This window comes from Somniosus microcephalus, chromosome 1, assembly GCF_052327205.1.
Source record: "Somniosus microcephalus isolate GS21.2 chromosome 1, FLI_Smic_1.0, whole genome shotgun sequence".
NCBI classification, from domain to species: domain Eukaryota; kingdom Metazoa; phylum Chordata; class Chondrichthyes; order Squaliformes; family Somniosidae; genus Somniosus; species Somniosus microcephalus.
Window position 1 is genome coordinate 435,704,168 of NC_140987.1, and position 14,422 is coordinate 435,718,589.

A 14,422-nucleotide genomic window follows, 5' to 3' on the forward strand; every position below is an offset into this window, starting at 1 on the left:
TTGTCACATCCCAAGTCTGTGCCCATCTTCCCCACAACTCCATGTTTAAATGCCTTCAATCAGGTTTCCGACCCTGCCACAGCACTGAAACAGCCCTAATCAAAGTCACAAATGACATCCTATGTGACTGTGACCGTGGTAAACTATCCCTCTTCATCCTTCTTGACCTGTTTGCAGCCTTTGACACAGTTGACCACACCATCCTCCTCCAACACCTCTCCTCCGTTGTCTAGCTGGGTCGGACTGCCCTCACCTGGTTCCATTCCTATCTATCCAGTGGTGGCCAGAGGATCACCTGCAATGGCTTCTCTTCCTGCTCCCTTACCATTACCTCTGGAGTCCCCCAACTACCTATCCTTAGCCCCCTCCTATTTCTCATTTAAATGCCGTCCCTCGGCGACATCATCCGACATCTCAGTCTTAAATGGCCGAATCCTTATCCTGAGACTGTGCCCCCTAGTTCTAGACTCTCCAAACAGGGGAAACAACCTCTCAACATCTACCCTGTCAATCCCCCTCAGAATCTTATATGTTTCAATGCGATCACCTCTCATTCTTCTAAACTCGAGAGAGTTTAGGCCCAATTTACTCAATCTCTCCTCATAGGACAACCCTCTCATCCCAGGGATCAATCTAGTGAACCTTCGTTGCACCGCCTCTAAGACATGTATGTCCTTTCTCCGATAAGGAGACCAAAATTGTGCACAGTACTCCAGGTATGGTCTCACCAAAGCCCTGTACAATTGCAGTAAGACTTCCTTAGTCTTGTACTCCAACCCCCTTGCAATAAAGGCCAACATGGCATTTGCCTTCCTAATTGCTTGCTGTACCTGCATGCTAACTTTCTGTGTTTCCTGTACGAGGACACCTAAATATCTCGACACCCATCTCTACTTCACCACGACCTCTCTTGCCCCCCTCCACTGCCTCTGATTTGTCATACTGCTTATCAGTATTGAATGAGCAGAAATTTCCTCCAGTTAACCGCCACAAACCCTGGTCCCTAGGGACTCGATCCCTCTCCGAGATTAAACCAGACTGTTCGCAACCTTGGCGTCCGATTTGACCCTGAGCTGAGCTTCTGCCCCCATATTGTCTCCGTTACCAAGATCGCCTGCTTCCACCTCCGTAACATCAACCGCATCAGTTTATCTGCTGCTGAAATCCTCATGCACGCCTTTATTACCTCTAGACTTGACTATTCCAATGGTGTCTTGGCTGGCCTCCCACCTTGCACCCTTCGTAAAATCATCCAAAACCCTGCTTCCCGTGTCCTAACTCACACTATGTCCCGTTCACCCATTACCCCTGTGCTCGCTGATCTACCTTGGCTCCTGGTCTGGAAACGCCTTGATTTTAAAATTCTCATCCTTGTTTTCAAATCCCTCCATGGGTTCACCCCACTCTATCTCTGTAGCCAGCCCTCAGAGTTCACTGTGCTCCTCCAATTCTGGCCTCTTGCACATCCCCAATTTCCTTCATCCCTCAATTGGTGGCTGTGCCATCAGCTGCCTAGGCCCTAAGCTCTGGAATTCCCTCCCTAAACCTCTCCGCCTCTCCTACCTCACTCTCCTTTGGGATGCTCCTTAAAACCTACCTCTTTGACCAAGCTGTTCTAATATCTCTTTCTGTGACTCGATGTCAAATTTTGCTTGATAATTGCTCCTGTGAAGTGACTTGAGACGTTTTACTACATTAAAGGTGCTGTATAGGTACACGTTGTTGTTGTTGTTGCATTCTGCTTTTGTTTGCAGCACTCACTGGAGATGGGGGGTGCTCAGTAGACCAGTTGGTCAGTCGACCTGCAAGTTAAACCGACTACCACCCCGGCAGGTGGAAGCTCGAGCAGACTTCCTCATGCTGTGCATGCATGACTTCAGTTTCCCCGAATCTCAAGTGTAAATGCCTGCTGGAGCATCAGAAACGAAATAACAAACCTCTTATTGTCCCAGATCGTCATGGGTGGGCAGTTTAATTGGTTTCTCATTACCTCGCAGATGAGATCATTAACATACCAATACACTCTGTGTCCCAGCAACTTCAGAATGGGATTTATAAGGCTGAACCTTTATAAATTCAAAAATTCAAAAAGAAAATACTGCGGATGCTGGAAATCTGAAATAAAAACAGAAAATGCTGGAAATACTCACCAGGTCAGGCAGCATCTGTGGGGAGAGAAACAAAGTTAACATTTCCGGTCGATGACCATTCGTCAAATTCACGTTTGAATCACTTTCACTTAAGCAGCACTTCAATATAAATCATGTGTAGAAAAATGTTTGAAAATTCAAAACACAGCACCGACTCTTTCTTTCCAATTCCTCATACATACTTTAGCTGATTAGATGTCTTATGGTAAATGAATAAAACAGTGCAATTCTCCAGGCCCTGGTTTGATATTTTAATGAAAAAGATAAAATTACAGAATGCAAACACCAAAGCACTGATTTTTTTTAAAAATCCCAGAAACAATCTAAAATTGAACTTCACAATTCAGTTAATGTAAAGCAATGTTTCTGATCATTCTGACTTATTCTGATAATATAAATCTGCAAAGTAGACATTCTTAGACTTACATGTTCTTTGTTTTCATTTAAGATTGGATAATACAAGGAATCTTGGTCTCCAGATGGACTACTTTTTTCAACCTCAGAAAACCTGTCTCATTTGTGGAGATGAGGCATCAGGATGTCATTATGGAGCACTCACCTGTGGCAGTTGCAAAGTGTTCTTCAAGAGAGCAGCTGAAGGTACAGACACCAAATTATTTATATACTTATTTGATAGTGGCAAGTCAGATTATCCAGATTGGTGTTCACTGAGTAGAATGGCTACTGCTGATTTGATATTAAATTTCATAGCTCCGTGACTCCCTGATTTTTTGTGTGCGCACGCATAGTTTTTATCTGAGTTAACTATTTAGCATAGAAGATGATTTATGTCAAAAGTTTGTGTATATGTAACTGAGATTGAAACTGTCCCTAGAGTCTTGTCCATTTTATTTTCTGTTACTCAAATGCAAATTATTTCACTATAACTTTGTCATTATTTCACAATTTAAAATCTATCTTCTGGATTTCATCACGTATCAACCACATGGAAATCACAGGTTTTTGATACCTGCACTGATGATAGCCGTTATTCTTTTGTATTAAGCAAAGCTGCCAGTGAACTTTATAATAGATGTCTTTATACAGGAAACTCTTTGGTATACGGGACCGGGATGTTGCCGGTTGATCAAAAATTCCGGATGACGGAGAGGGTTATCTACCGAGGCTATTTTTAACAAAGAAAAATTTAAAAAAATCAAGAAATGTGCAGTATACAGTAATTGGGTACTCACCTACATAATGTGTTAAATGGATGGTGGAAGATGCTTGATTAAGTACAGTACTGCCAGTTGAGGGTAATGCAATGCAATGACTACCAGCAGCGTGGGAGACACACAGTACCCCTGTAAAATGGCAGATCAGAAGAGACTACCGGCAGCGCGGGAGAGTCAGACTCCTGTTACAGGGGTATTGAGGTGTTCCGACTTCCGACAGCGCCAAGAAGCCGAGTAGTGGCAGTTTGGAGAACTACCCCCACTGACTAACTCGGCCACCGCGGGAGACTCGGACTCAGCAACATTGCCGGTTATTGAGGTGTTGTTTTCGGAGTGAGCATTTTGCCGGTTAATAGAGAATTCCGGATATTTAGGTGCCGTTTAAACAAGAGTTTCCTGTGCTTTAAAAAAACTTTATGCATGTGTGCACTTCCTGTCAATCACACATTGTCTATTGCAAATTGTTGTCGCACTGAAAAATAAATATAAAAATAAAGGATGCATTTGGAATCTACAGAGGAACGCTGCAGGAATACAACATACTGGAGCCAAAATGTCTATATCTGCTTAATTGATCTTGCCATAAACGTACCAGGGTACTGATCTCCAACAATTAACATGGAGTGTGCTCAAGCCAGAATTAACTTATCAGTTACACTTTGTAGCCTTAAAGGGGCTCAAAACCACATTTTAGGATATGTATTCCATATCATAGAATATTTCTGACCTTGCAAAGCAGTGCATCATCTTATTGTGAGCAACGTCACTCGACATTTAGTGGTATTTTGAAATATGGTGGATTCCCTGAAATAGTATCAAGGCTGTAGTCTTCACTAATGGTTTATCATTTTTTTTTTAATGTACTGCCTTCTAAGCACTCTGAGATATTGATTTTTCATGTATATAGTAATAGTGCAATAATATAAATCAGATCTCCCACAGGAGATCTACAGTGGAGAAAATCTCTACAGTATTTAATCTTCATCTAAAAAGTGTAGGGAAAGTCAGCATATTTTTTCATGCATCAGAAATCTATCGGAATTCTTGGAGTGGAGAACAGAATTTTTTTGAAAAATGTTTTTATTCCTTCATGGGATGTGGGCGTCGCTGGCAAGGCCAGCATTTATTGCCCATCCCTAGTTGCCCTTGAGAATGTGGTGGTGAGCTGCTGCCTTGAACCGCTGCAGTCCGTGTGGTGAAGGTACTCCCACAGTAGTTAGTAATTAAACAGACCCAGTGGACATAATGAGCTGGATTTTTTACTCGGAGGCGGGGAGGGAGTAGGAGGGCTGGATTGAAGTCGGGAAACCCGGAAGAACGGGTTTCCTTCAGAACCTGATTCAAATAAAATTTTCTTTGTTTTCTGGCCGACCCAAACCCGCTCATTTTTTGGGGTTAAAATTCCCCCAATGTAACAGATTTTCTGAAGGCATTCAGCAAAGGTGACCATGAAGCTGTTGGATTGTTGTAAAATCCCAGCTGATTCACGAATGTTTTTAGGAATGTAAACCTGCTGTCCTTACCCGGTCTGGCCGATGTGTGACTCCAGTCCCACTGGAGTCTGTTCTTTGAAATGGCCTAGCAAGCCATATCAAAACTGCTTTCAATGAGAAGGTTCATGAGCACCATTTCAGGGCAACTAGGGAGGGGCAATAATGCAGTCTTGCCTGCAGTCCTGAGTATGAATTTAAAAAACTCTGATGTACTCCTTATTTTCATACTCCGTGTTTAAGGGTAATTACTGCTAATTATGTTTCTGAGGGTAATAAATATTTGCTAATGTATAACGTGTCAGACTACGTCTTCGATTTGGCAAAAGGATTAATTAATTCACTCAGTTGCTTGTGTGTATCGGACGGGAGGTTGGTAGTGTAAATGCTGCTATAATCTAAACTGGTTGATGTAAGACAGTATGGCGAGCCCAATTTGCGCATCATACACTCCTAGGCATAAACTTGGTGATAAACCTAGACGAAGAGTTAAGGTGAAGGGTTAAGAATTTGTCTGGTATTTTTATTGTAAGGGTATATATCCCAGTGTTCCTAGAGAGCTCCGCTGAGGCCTTTAGAAAGGTCCCATGTCTTTATTAGAGTAGGATATTTAATCACAGAGTGGATTGATAACCTTAGGTGGCAGGGGCAAAGGCTCTGCTGGGAGCAAAGATTGGGTATTTTTTTCTTTGGCCGGAAAGGCTTGAGGAGTGGAGGTGGAGTGGCCCTGGGTCGATCTGCCTTCTGGCAGGCGTTATTGAGGTTGGCACCACTGAAGCATCTTTACAGGCAGAATGAACCTGCCCCAGTCATGCAAAAGACGCCAGGATTTGGGATCAAGTCGATGTCTTCATGCTAGTGCAGATAGGGGTTCCACTCTGCCATATTTGTTCTGACAGGATGGGCCCCACAAATTTCAAGGCTATTAGCTACACTAGTTGACCACCTGTGATGTTGCAGAGGGGGAGACAAGAGCAAGTTTAGTTTTCAGATGAAGCGGTCTTGGAGGCCGTGGGATTATTGGACCAGGCTATGCCGATTTAATTACATTGGTAGAAGGATGTAACTACAGCGTGACAAGTTTCCATAGACCGCCCATTATAAATGCAAACATAGACATTTTTAATGGAAAAAGTTGATGGGAAGTGTGTGCAGATGTACGATTTTTAATGTATTTCGAAGCCAATTATGTTGGGGAGGGGGCAAAGGTGAGAAAAAGACAGAGCTGAGTGCCAGAAGTACCCTTGATCTCAAAGGAGGCAGACTTGCATTTATATAGCTCCTTTCATGTCCTCAGGACATCCCAAAGCGCTTTACAGTCAATGATTTGAAGTGTAGTCACTGTTGCACTGCAGGAAATGTATGCACTGCAAGTTTGAACATTACCTGTGTCAGCTTTGAACTACTTTGCATTGGGTTATTCCAAGCAGTGGTGACATTTATTGCTTCAGGGAGGGTCAGTTTTGTAGTGTATGTGCCTTTAAGAGCCCCAGGTGTGCTGTAATGCCGGTAATTGCCACTCGGGCTATATAAGCCTGTATATTGTGTGTATATCCGTTAGAACCCCCCCCCCCCCCCCCCAGACTTTGCTTAGTAAATACCTATGAACCAACTCCTGTCTTCAGTGTCTTTATCAACACACGGACACTACAGTGGCGACGAAGTGGAAACGGACTTACCTGCAATTCGGCAGCACCTCAAGGACATCGATTCCTCGGGCGTCCAGAAGACTCAAGGAAGTGAGAGAAGCTGTGGTTTCACCAGCTGGCCAAGCTGGTGGCAGGTACTGCGCTAATCCTTCCTGGGCGTCAGGCTGGGGCTCCAGCGGCTGGCTCTACAGCTGAGACAGGCAGCGAAATCGGAGGCAAGCAATAACGGACTGGGAGGGAGCACTCGGGAGACGGCCGGCGCGGCAAGCAGGTCAGCGTTCAGACCTGAAGAGAAACTCCGGCGGGAACGAGTCTCCAACAGTAAATAAAAAAATAACGGAAACCGCAGTAAACAGCGTTGTCATCGGCAGCAGCGGCGGGAAAAGCGCGGGAAGTGCCATATCTTTGCTGCAGAAAAGAAAAAAAGCGCGGGAAGCGCCATATCTTTTCTGAAATGCCTAAATCTGGCAATATTGATGCTTTTGATAGCGAAATAGAGGATTGGATCACATACGTGGAAAGAGTAGAGGTATATTGCACTGCAAATGGAATAGAAGATGAAAAAAAGCTTCAGTACTTCTGAACTTAATGGGCGCAAAGGCATACGGGCTGTTACGAAATTTAATCACTCCAGCCAAACCAAAGGACAAGAATTTTAAAGAAATTGTTGATACCCTGCAGGAGCACTTAAACCCAACACCGCTGCTGATAGCGGAACGATTCAAGTTCTTCAAGAGAAATCAACACAAGAATGAAAGTAACGCTGATTACCTAACCGAATTAAGAAATCTATCAAAGTACTGCCAATTCGGGGCAGGACTATCAGATTATCTTCGAGACAAATTCGTTTGCGGTCTCTTAAGTGAAGGAACACAAAAAAGGCTGCTTTCTGAAAAAGATTTAACAGTGGACAAAGCTTTCAGTATGGCTGTATCATACGAAGCAGCAGCAAGAGGAGCTGCAGAGATACAACAAAAGACACAGGACTTCGGCACCCATGAAATGACACAGGGTTTCGAAAGATGTTATCGCTGCGTCAGATCCACCCATAACCAGAGGGACTGCTGGTTCAAGGACAAAGCATGCAGGCAATGCGGAAAGATTGGACACATTGCACAGGTATGCCGATCTGGACAAAATAAATCCACAGACAGAAAAAAAAAAATCAATAAAGAAAAATACAGGAAGGTACAAATGATGACGGACAGTAGCTCCGAAGACCAGAAGAGCGATAGCGACTTCAAAAACAAGAGACTAAGCTGTCTCAAATTACATAATGTACTTGCCAAAGAGGATTACCAAACCATTTGGGTTACCCTCACGATAGCAGGGTCCCCAGTTAAAATGGAGCGAGATACAGGATCAGCTCTAACCGTAATAAATCGACGGGATTACGAGAGGCTATTTTCGCATATACCTCTAAAAGACACATCCATTATTTTAAAAACATATACGGGGCAGAAAGTATACCCCAAAGGAAAAATAAAGGTGCCTGTTGTATACAACGGCAAGGAAATACAAAAGTTGTATTTATACATTCTACAAGATGATGGTCCACCGTTGTTGGGACGTGAATGGATCAGAAAGATACGTTTAGACTGGCACTCCATTCAGGCACTGACGGTGACCAGTAAGAAAAAAAACAATGATGACATCATACCTGAACGATTAAAAGACATCTTGGCCAACGCCAAAGAAGTGTTTCAAGAGAAACTAGGAACCTTGAAAGGCATCACCGCTTCAATAAAAGTGGAAGATGCAGCAATTCCCAAATTTTTTAAGGCAAGACCGGTGCCATACGCAATACGTCCAGCAGTCGAGGCAGAGCTGGAGAATTTGGAAAAAGCAGGCGTATTATCCAAAATAGATTGGAGCGAGTGGGCAACACCCATCGTTCCAGTCATGAAAAAAGCATTGAATAACGATAAATCTGAAGAACAGAGAAAAATTCGCATCTGTGGAGACTTCAAGGTGACTGTAAATCCGGTCCTTCACACAGTACAGTATCCTCTTCTGAGGATAGAAGATATTTTCGCCTCACTATCCGGAGGGAAACGTTTTACCAAAATTGACTTGGCACAGGCATATCTACAGATGGAGGTTGAGGAGGCCTCTAAAAAGTATCTCACGATCAACACACACAAAGGCCTGTACCAGTACAATCGACTGGTTTTTGGAGTAGCATCAGCTCCAGCTATCTGGCAAAGAGCTATGGAGCAAGTCCTGCAAGGGATTCCGGGGACTCAATGCTACCTAGACGACATCCTTGTAACAGGAGAAAACGACAACGAGCACCTTGCCAATTTGGAGCAGGTGCTCACTAGGCTGAAAGAACGGGACCTACGAGCGAATCGCCCCAAGTGCGAATTTTTCCAAAATCAGATATATTGTGGCCACATAATTAATAATGAAGGGTTGCATAAGTCACCTGAAAAAATTGAAGCGGTCATAAAAGCCCCAGCACCTGAAAATGTTTCACAATTAAGGTCGTTCCTGGGATTAATAAATTACTATCATAAATTTTTACCGAACTTATCAACTCTTCTACACCCTCTTAATGAACTTCTACAAACAGGAGTGATTTGGAAATGGAACGAAGACTGTAAACGTGCCTTCCATAAATGCAAAGACTTAATCACATCCGAAGAAGTTTTGGCTCATTACAACCCATCACTGCCAATCAGACTGGCGTGCGAGGCATCCCCTTACGGCATAGGAGCAGTATTATCCCATAAATTCCCTGATGGCTCAGAACGGCCGATAGCTTTTGCGTCACGCTCATTAAACTCAGCTGAGCGTAACTATGCCCAAATCGACAGGGAAGCACTCAGCCTGGTATGGGGAGTGAAGAAATTCAACCATTACCTACACGGACAAAAATTTACCTTGTTGACTGACCATCAACCCCTCATCTCCATATTCAACCCTAAAAAAGGTGTTCCCATTATGACAGCGCAAAGGCTATAGAGGTGGTCCCTTTTTCTAGGGGCACACCAATACAACATAGAATACAAAGGATCAAAACAGCATGGGAATGCTGACGGTTTATCGCGCCTACCGTTGCCAACGGTAGAAGAGGCACCTACAGTAGACCCAGTAGAGATGTTCCACTCTACCATAGTGGAATGTCTACCAGTAACAAATTCTGCCATTGAAAGGGAGACGAGAAATGACCTGACTCTCTCTCGGGTCTACGATTTAACAGTGAAGGGATGGCCAGCACATGGCAAACCACTGTTGCCAGCATTCTCGCAAAGAAGAGAACAGCTGTCAGTGTGCCGAGGAACCTTGATGTGTGGATCCAGAGTGGTAATTCCACCCAAACTCCAGGATAAAGTGCTAAAGGAGCTTCACGAGGGGCATCTGGGTGGAGTGAAAATGAAGAACCTAGCTAGGGCGTTTGTATGGTGGCCAGGTATCGATGGAGACATCGAAGAAATTACCAAGAGCTGCCTAGGATGCCAGAAGGTCCAAAATGCTCCACCACAAGCCTCTCTACATCCATGGGAGTGGCCCTCATCTCCCTGGCAAAGGGTGCACATCGACTTTGCTGGTCCATTTATGGACTCGATGTTCTTAATCGCGGTTGATGCACACTCCAAGTGGCCGGAGGTAATAAAAATGTCCTCCACCACCACGGAAAAAACCATCACAGTATTAAGGACCATATTTGCCAGGAATGGGCTGCCGGAACAGATATGTTCTGATAATGGACCGCAATTGGTGTCCGAAGAAATCAGAAAGTTCTTAAAAAACAATGGGGTTAAGCACTACACGTCCGCCCCATAACATCCCGCCACCAATGGATTGGCTGAAAGGTTTGTCCAGACCTTCAAGAAGGCCATAAAGGCCATGGGTAATGAAGACATAAAACTTCAGCACAAGGTGGATAACTTCTTATTCGCATACAGGAATGCAACACATATGGTTACCAACCAAACTCCCGCCATGATGTTCTTCAGTAGAAACCTAAGATGCCGGCTGGATTTGGTCAAGCCCAACATCAGAAGGGACGTGGAGAACCGGCAGTTTCAAGGCATGAATGAAAGGCCAACTAGAACCTTCCAGATAGGTCAACAAGTTTTAGCCCGGGACTACCGTACCGAGAAATGGCAGCCTGGAACTATCTGCACACGACTAGGACCACTGATGTATACCGTGGACATTGGAGAAAGCATAATAAGGCGCCATGCTGACCAAATCATAAAGTCATCCGAAAAGGGACAACCTACACCACAACTATACATCTAACGATGAAGTAGAGATACCCATATCTACCTCCGATCCGGTGATACTGGAACCCGATGAACCCGACACTGGCATTCAAGCCGAATCAGCCTTGCCAGAAGAACCTACTACACCACCAGAAACTACTACACCCCCGAGGCGTTATCCGGACCGAGTCAGGAAGCCTCCTGAGAGACTGACTTATAATTAATTAACTACAGCAATGTATATTATTTTGCTTATAACATGTAATTAATAATTACTTAAAATATGATGTACTGGTTAGATAAAAGGGGAGGAATTGTAGTGTATGTGCCTTTAAGAGCCCCAGGTGTGCTGTAATGCCGGTAATTGCCACTCGGGCTATATAAGCCTGTATATTGTGTATATCCGTTAGAACCCCCCGCCCCAGACTTTGCTTAGTAAATACCTATGAACCAACTCCTGTCTTCAGTGTCTTTATCAACACAGGGACACTACAAGTTTTGCCATTGATTGTTGCATAAACTTATTCTCCAGCAGTGTACAAAGCTCTCTTATCACCTCCCGGTTCTGGAAACCAGTCCCCGAATAAAATGTTTAGTGCTTAAATGTAAAATAGCTTCAGGCAATAAACAAGAACTCTGACCTACAGATTTAGGAAAAGAAATTTAAAATTTCACCCCCATTAGTTGCATCCAAAAACAGTATATTATAATTAGTTAGCGCAGGTGCGACTGATGTTTCAACAACCTTGGTCGTGACGTGCTGGAGGCGCCGCCCACCATGTCGTCAAACTGGGGTGACTGATGATTGGCGGAATTGACCAATCAAAGCATGGGGAAATTGAGCTACATCTACATTGTAAATAATTAGACGAATGAAGTGCAGGCAGAGGCGGGATTAGCCGATGAAAGATGGAGGGCTAGTAGGTGGTGTATTTGTGAGAGAGTGGAGCAAAGACAGCGTACCAAATTTAAGAAAGTAAGTTTATTTAACCAGTATCTCTTAAGTATTTGGATATCTTGTGTTTTTACTAACTGAGGTGCTTTATTCAACCCCTAGTTCTAAAGAACTCTGGCCCCAAAAAATGTATTTATTTTCATAGATGCTGATCCAGCAGTTTGTTTTTGTTTCAAATTTCTAGCACATGTAGATTTTTTGCACCCGGCCGATATTAGCACCCCAAATGGGCGATACAGAATTTTTCCCCCATTGTCTTCTTGAACCAGCAACATTCAACATTACATGTCCATATTTTTTTCCGGCTTTAAACAAATTTCTGAATTTAAAAAAAAAAAAAAAAGTTTCACTGCGGGCCTAAAAATTGTTTGCTTTAACCTCCTTCCAGCGGCCATTGTACATGTGCTGTGCCTCCATATGTGTTGTTCCAAAGTGCGGCCGCCACTCAATCCCCGGGAATGGACTACACGCGCCCGCCTGGAACCTCGCCCTTCTCTCTGCCTCTCTCTGTCCCTGTCTTGCTCTCTCTGTCCCTGTCTCTCTCTCTCTCTGTCCCTGTCCACCCCCCCGCTCCCCCTCTCCCTCGCTCCCCCTCTCCCTCGCTCCCCCTCTCCCTCGCTCCCCCTCTCCCTCGCTCCCCCTCTCCCTCGCTCCCCCTCTCCCTCGCTCCCCCTCTCCCTCGCTCCCCCTCTCCCTCGCTCCCCCTCTCCCTCGCTCCCCCTCTCCCTCGCTCCCCCTGTCCCTCGCCCTCGCTCCCCGTCCCCGTCTCCCTTGCTCCCCGTCCCTGTCTCTCTGTCTCCGCCCCGTCTCTCTCTCTCCCTCTCTCTCTCTCCCTCTCTCTCTCTCCCTCTCTCTCTCTCCCTCTCTCTCTCTCCCTCTCTCTCCCTCTCTCTCTCTCCCTCTCTCTCCCTCTCTCTCTCTCCCTCTCTCTCTCTCTCTCTCTCTCTCTCCGCCCCGTCTCTCTCTCTCTCTCTCCGCCCCGTCTCTCTCTCTCTCTCTCCGCCCCGTCTCTCTCTCTCTCTCTCTCTCCGCCCCGTCCGTCTCTCTCTCTCTCTCTCTCTCTCTCTCTCTCTCTCTCTCTCTCCGCCCCGTCTCTCTCTCTCTCCGCCGCGTCTCTCTCTCTCTCTCTCTCTCTCTCTCCGCCCCGTCTCTCTCTCTCTCTCCGCCCCGTCTCTCTCTCTCTCTCTCCGCCCCGTCTCTCTCTCTCTCTCTCCGCCCCGTCTCTCTCTCTCTCTCTCTCTCTCCGCCCCGTCTCTCTCTCTCTCTCTCTCTCTCTCCGCCCCGTCTCTCTCTCTCACTCTCTCCGCCCCGTCTCTCTCTCTCTCTCTCTCCGCCCCGTCTCTCTCTCTCTCCGCCCCGTCTCTCTCTCTCTCCGCCCCGTCTCTCTCTCTCTCCGCCCCGTCTCTCTCTCTCTCCGCCCCGTCTCTCTCTCTCTCCGCCCCGTCTCTCTCTCTCTCCGCCCCGTCTCTCTCTCTCTCCGCCCCGTCTCTCTCTCTCTCCGCCCCGTGTCTCTCTCTCTCTCCGCCGCGTGTCTCTCTCTCTCTCCCCGCCCCGTCTCTCTCTCTCCCCGCCCCGTCTCTCTCTCTCCCCGCCCCGTCTCTCTCTCTCTGCCCCGTCTCTCTCTCTCTCTCTCTCTCTCTCCGCCCCGTCTCTCTCTCTCTCCGCCCCGTGTCTCTCTCTCTCTCCGCCGCGTGTCTCTCTCTCTCTCTCTCCCCGCCCCATCTCTCTCTCTCCCCGCCCCGTCTCTCTCTCTCTGCCCCGTCTCTCTCTCTCTCTCTCTCTCTCTCCAATTCCAATTCCAATTTCCAATTAAAATGCTTTATTGGCATGAAAGTTTACAGAGAACCATATTGCCAAAGCTTACATAGCAAAAAGGTACAGTTTTCCAACATTCTGTAGGTGTCAATCGATTTGACATTTGTTGGGTACATACAATATTACTTTTAAACAATATTAATTTTAAACAGTCTTTGTACTTCATTTGGTACGTTCAATATTAATTTTAAACAGTCTTAATTTTAAACAGTCCTCAGGTTGTGACATGTTGTTACATATTTGGCCCCAAGGTATGGTCTGTCTCCTTCTCCTAGGACTAATCTCAATTTTGACAGATCATCCAATTCCTTGAAATCTGGGGTTGTTTGGCTTAGCTTGTTGAATAATATGTTTCTTGATGTGTTGAATTTTTCGCATTTTAGGAGGAAATGCATTTCTGTTTCAACCTCGCCAGCCAGACATTGATCGCATATTCTATTCTCTCTAGGCTGCCAGGATTTCTTGTATCTGCCTTTTTCAATTTCCAGTTGGTGGTCGCTTAGTCTGTACCTGGTGAGGGTCTGTCTCTGTTTTGTGTCTCTGATGGTCGTGAGGTAGTCTGCCAGTTTATATTCTCTTTTTAGGGCCCGGTAACATTCTAATCTGCTTTGGCTTTCGGTTATTTTGTTCCAATGTTCCAGGTAGGTTTCTTTGCATTTTTTAATGATTTGGTTCACTCGGATTGGTGTTTGGGCGGCTGTGTTGGTCTGGGGCTGGTCAGGGTCCGGCTGAGTACTTAGTTTCCGTAGCAGCTGACTCAGGGGACTCTTTTCTGGGTTTAGCTCTTGGGTCTGAAAGGCTTTGAAATGAAGGGTGTCTGGGGAGCTAGATTTGAGGTGATTTAGGAAGTTTAGTGCTCGTTTTTGGATGTTTATTATCAGTGGGTATCTGCCTAGTTCGGCTCTGCATGCATTTGTTGGCGTTTTCCTTTGGGTGCGAAGGATGCTTCGGCAGAATTCTGCATGTAGGGCTTC

At 45.5% G+C, this 14,422-nt stretch overlaps 1 protein-coding gene across 3 annotated transcripts in view; it reads left to right on the forward strand.

The window, feature by feature from the left end:
• The window catches only part of ar (androgen receptor), a 397,247-nt gene that overhangs the window by 179,836 nt on the left and 202,989 nt on the right, over window positions 1–14,422 (forward strand). For all 3 annotated transcript variants that reach the window (XM_086000827.1, XM_086000832.1, XM_086000842.1), the window contains exon 2: window positions 2,599–2,750. In XM_086000827.1, the coding sequence (XP_085856953.1) occupies window positions 2,599–2,750 (152 nt within the window). The remainder of the gene's footprint in view (window positions 1–2,598; window positions 2,751–14,422) is intronic.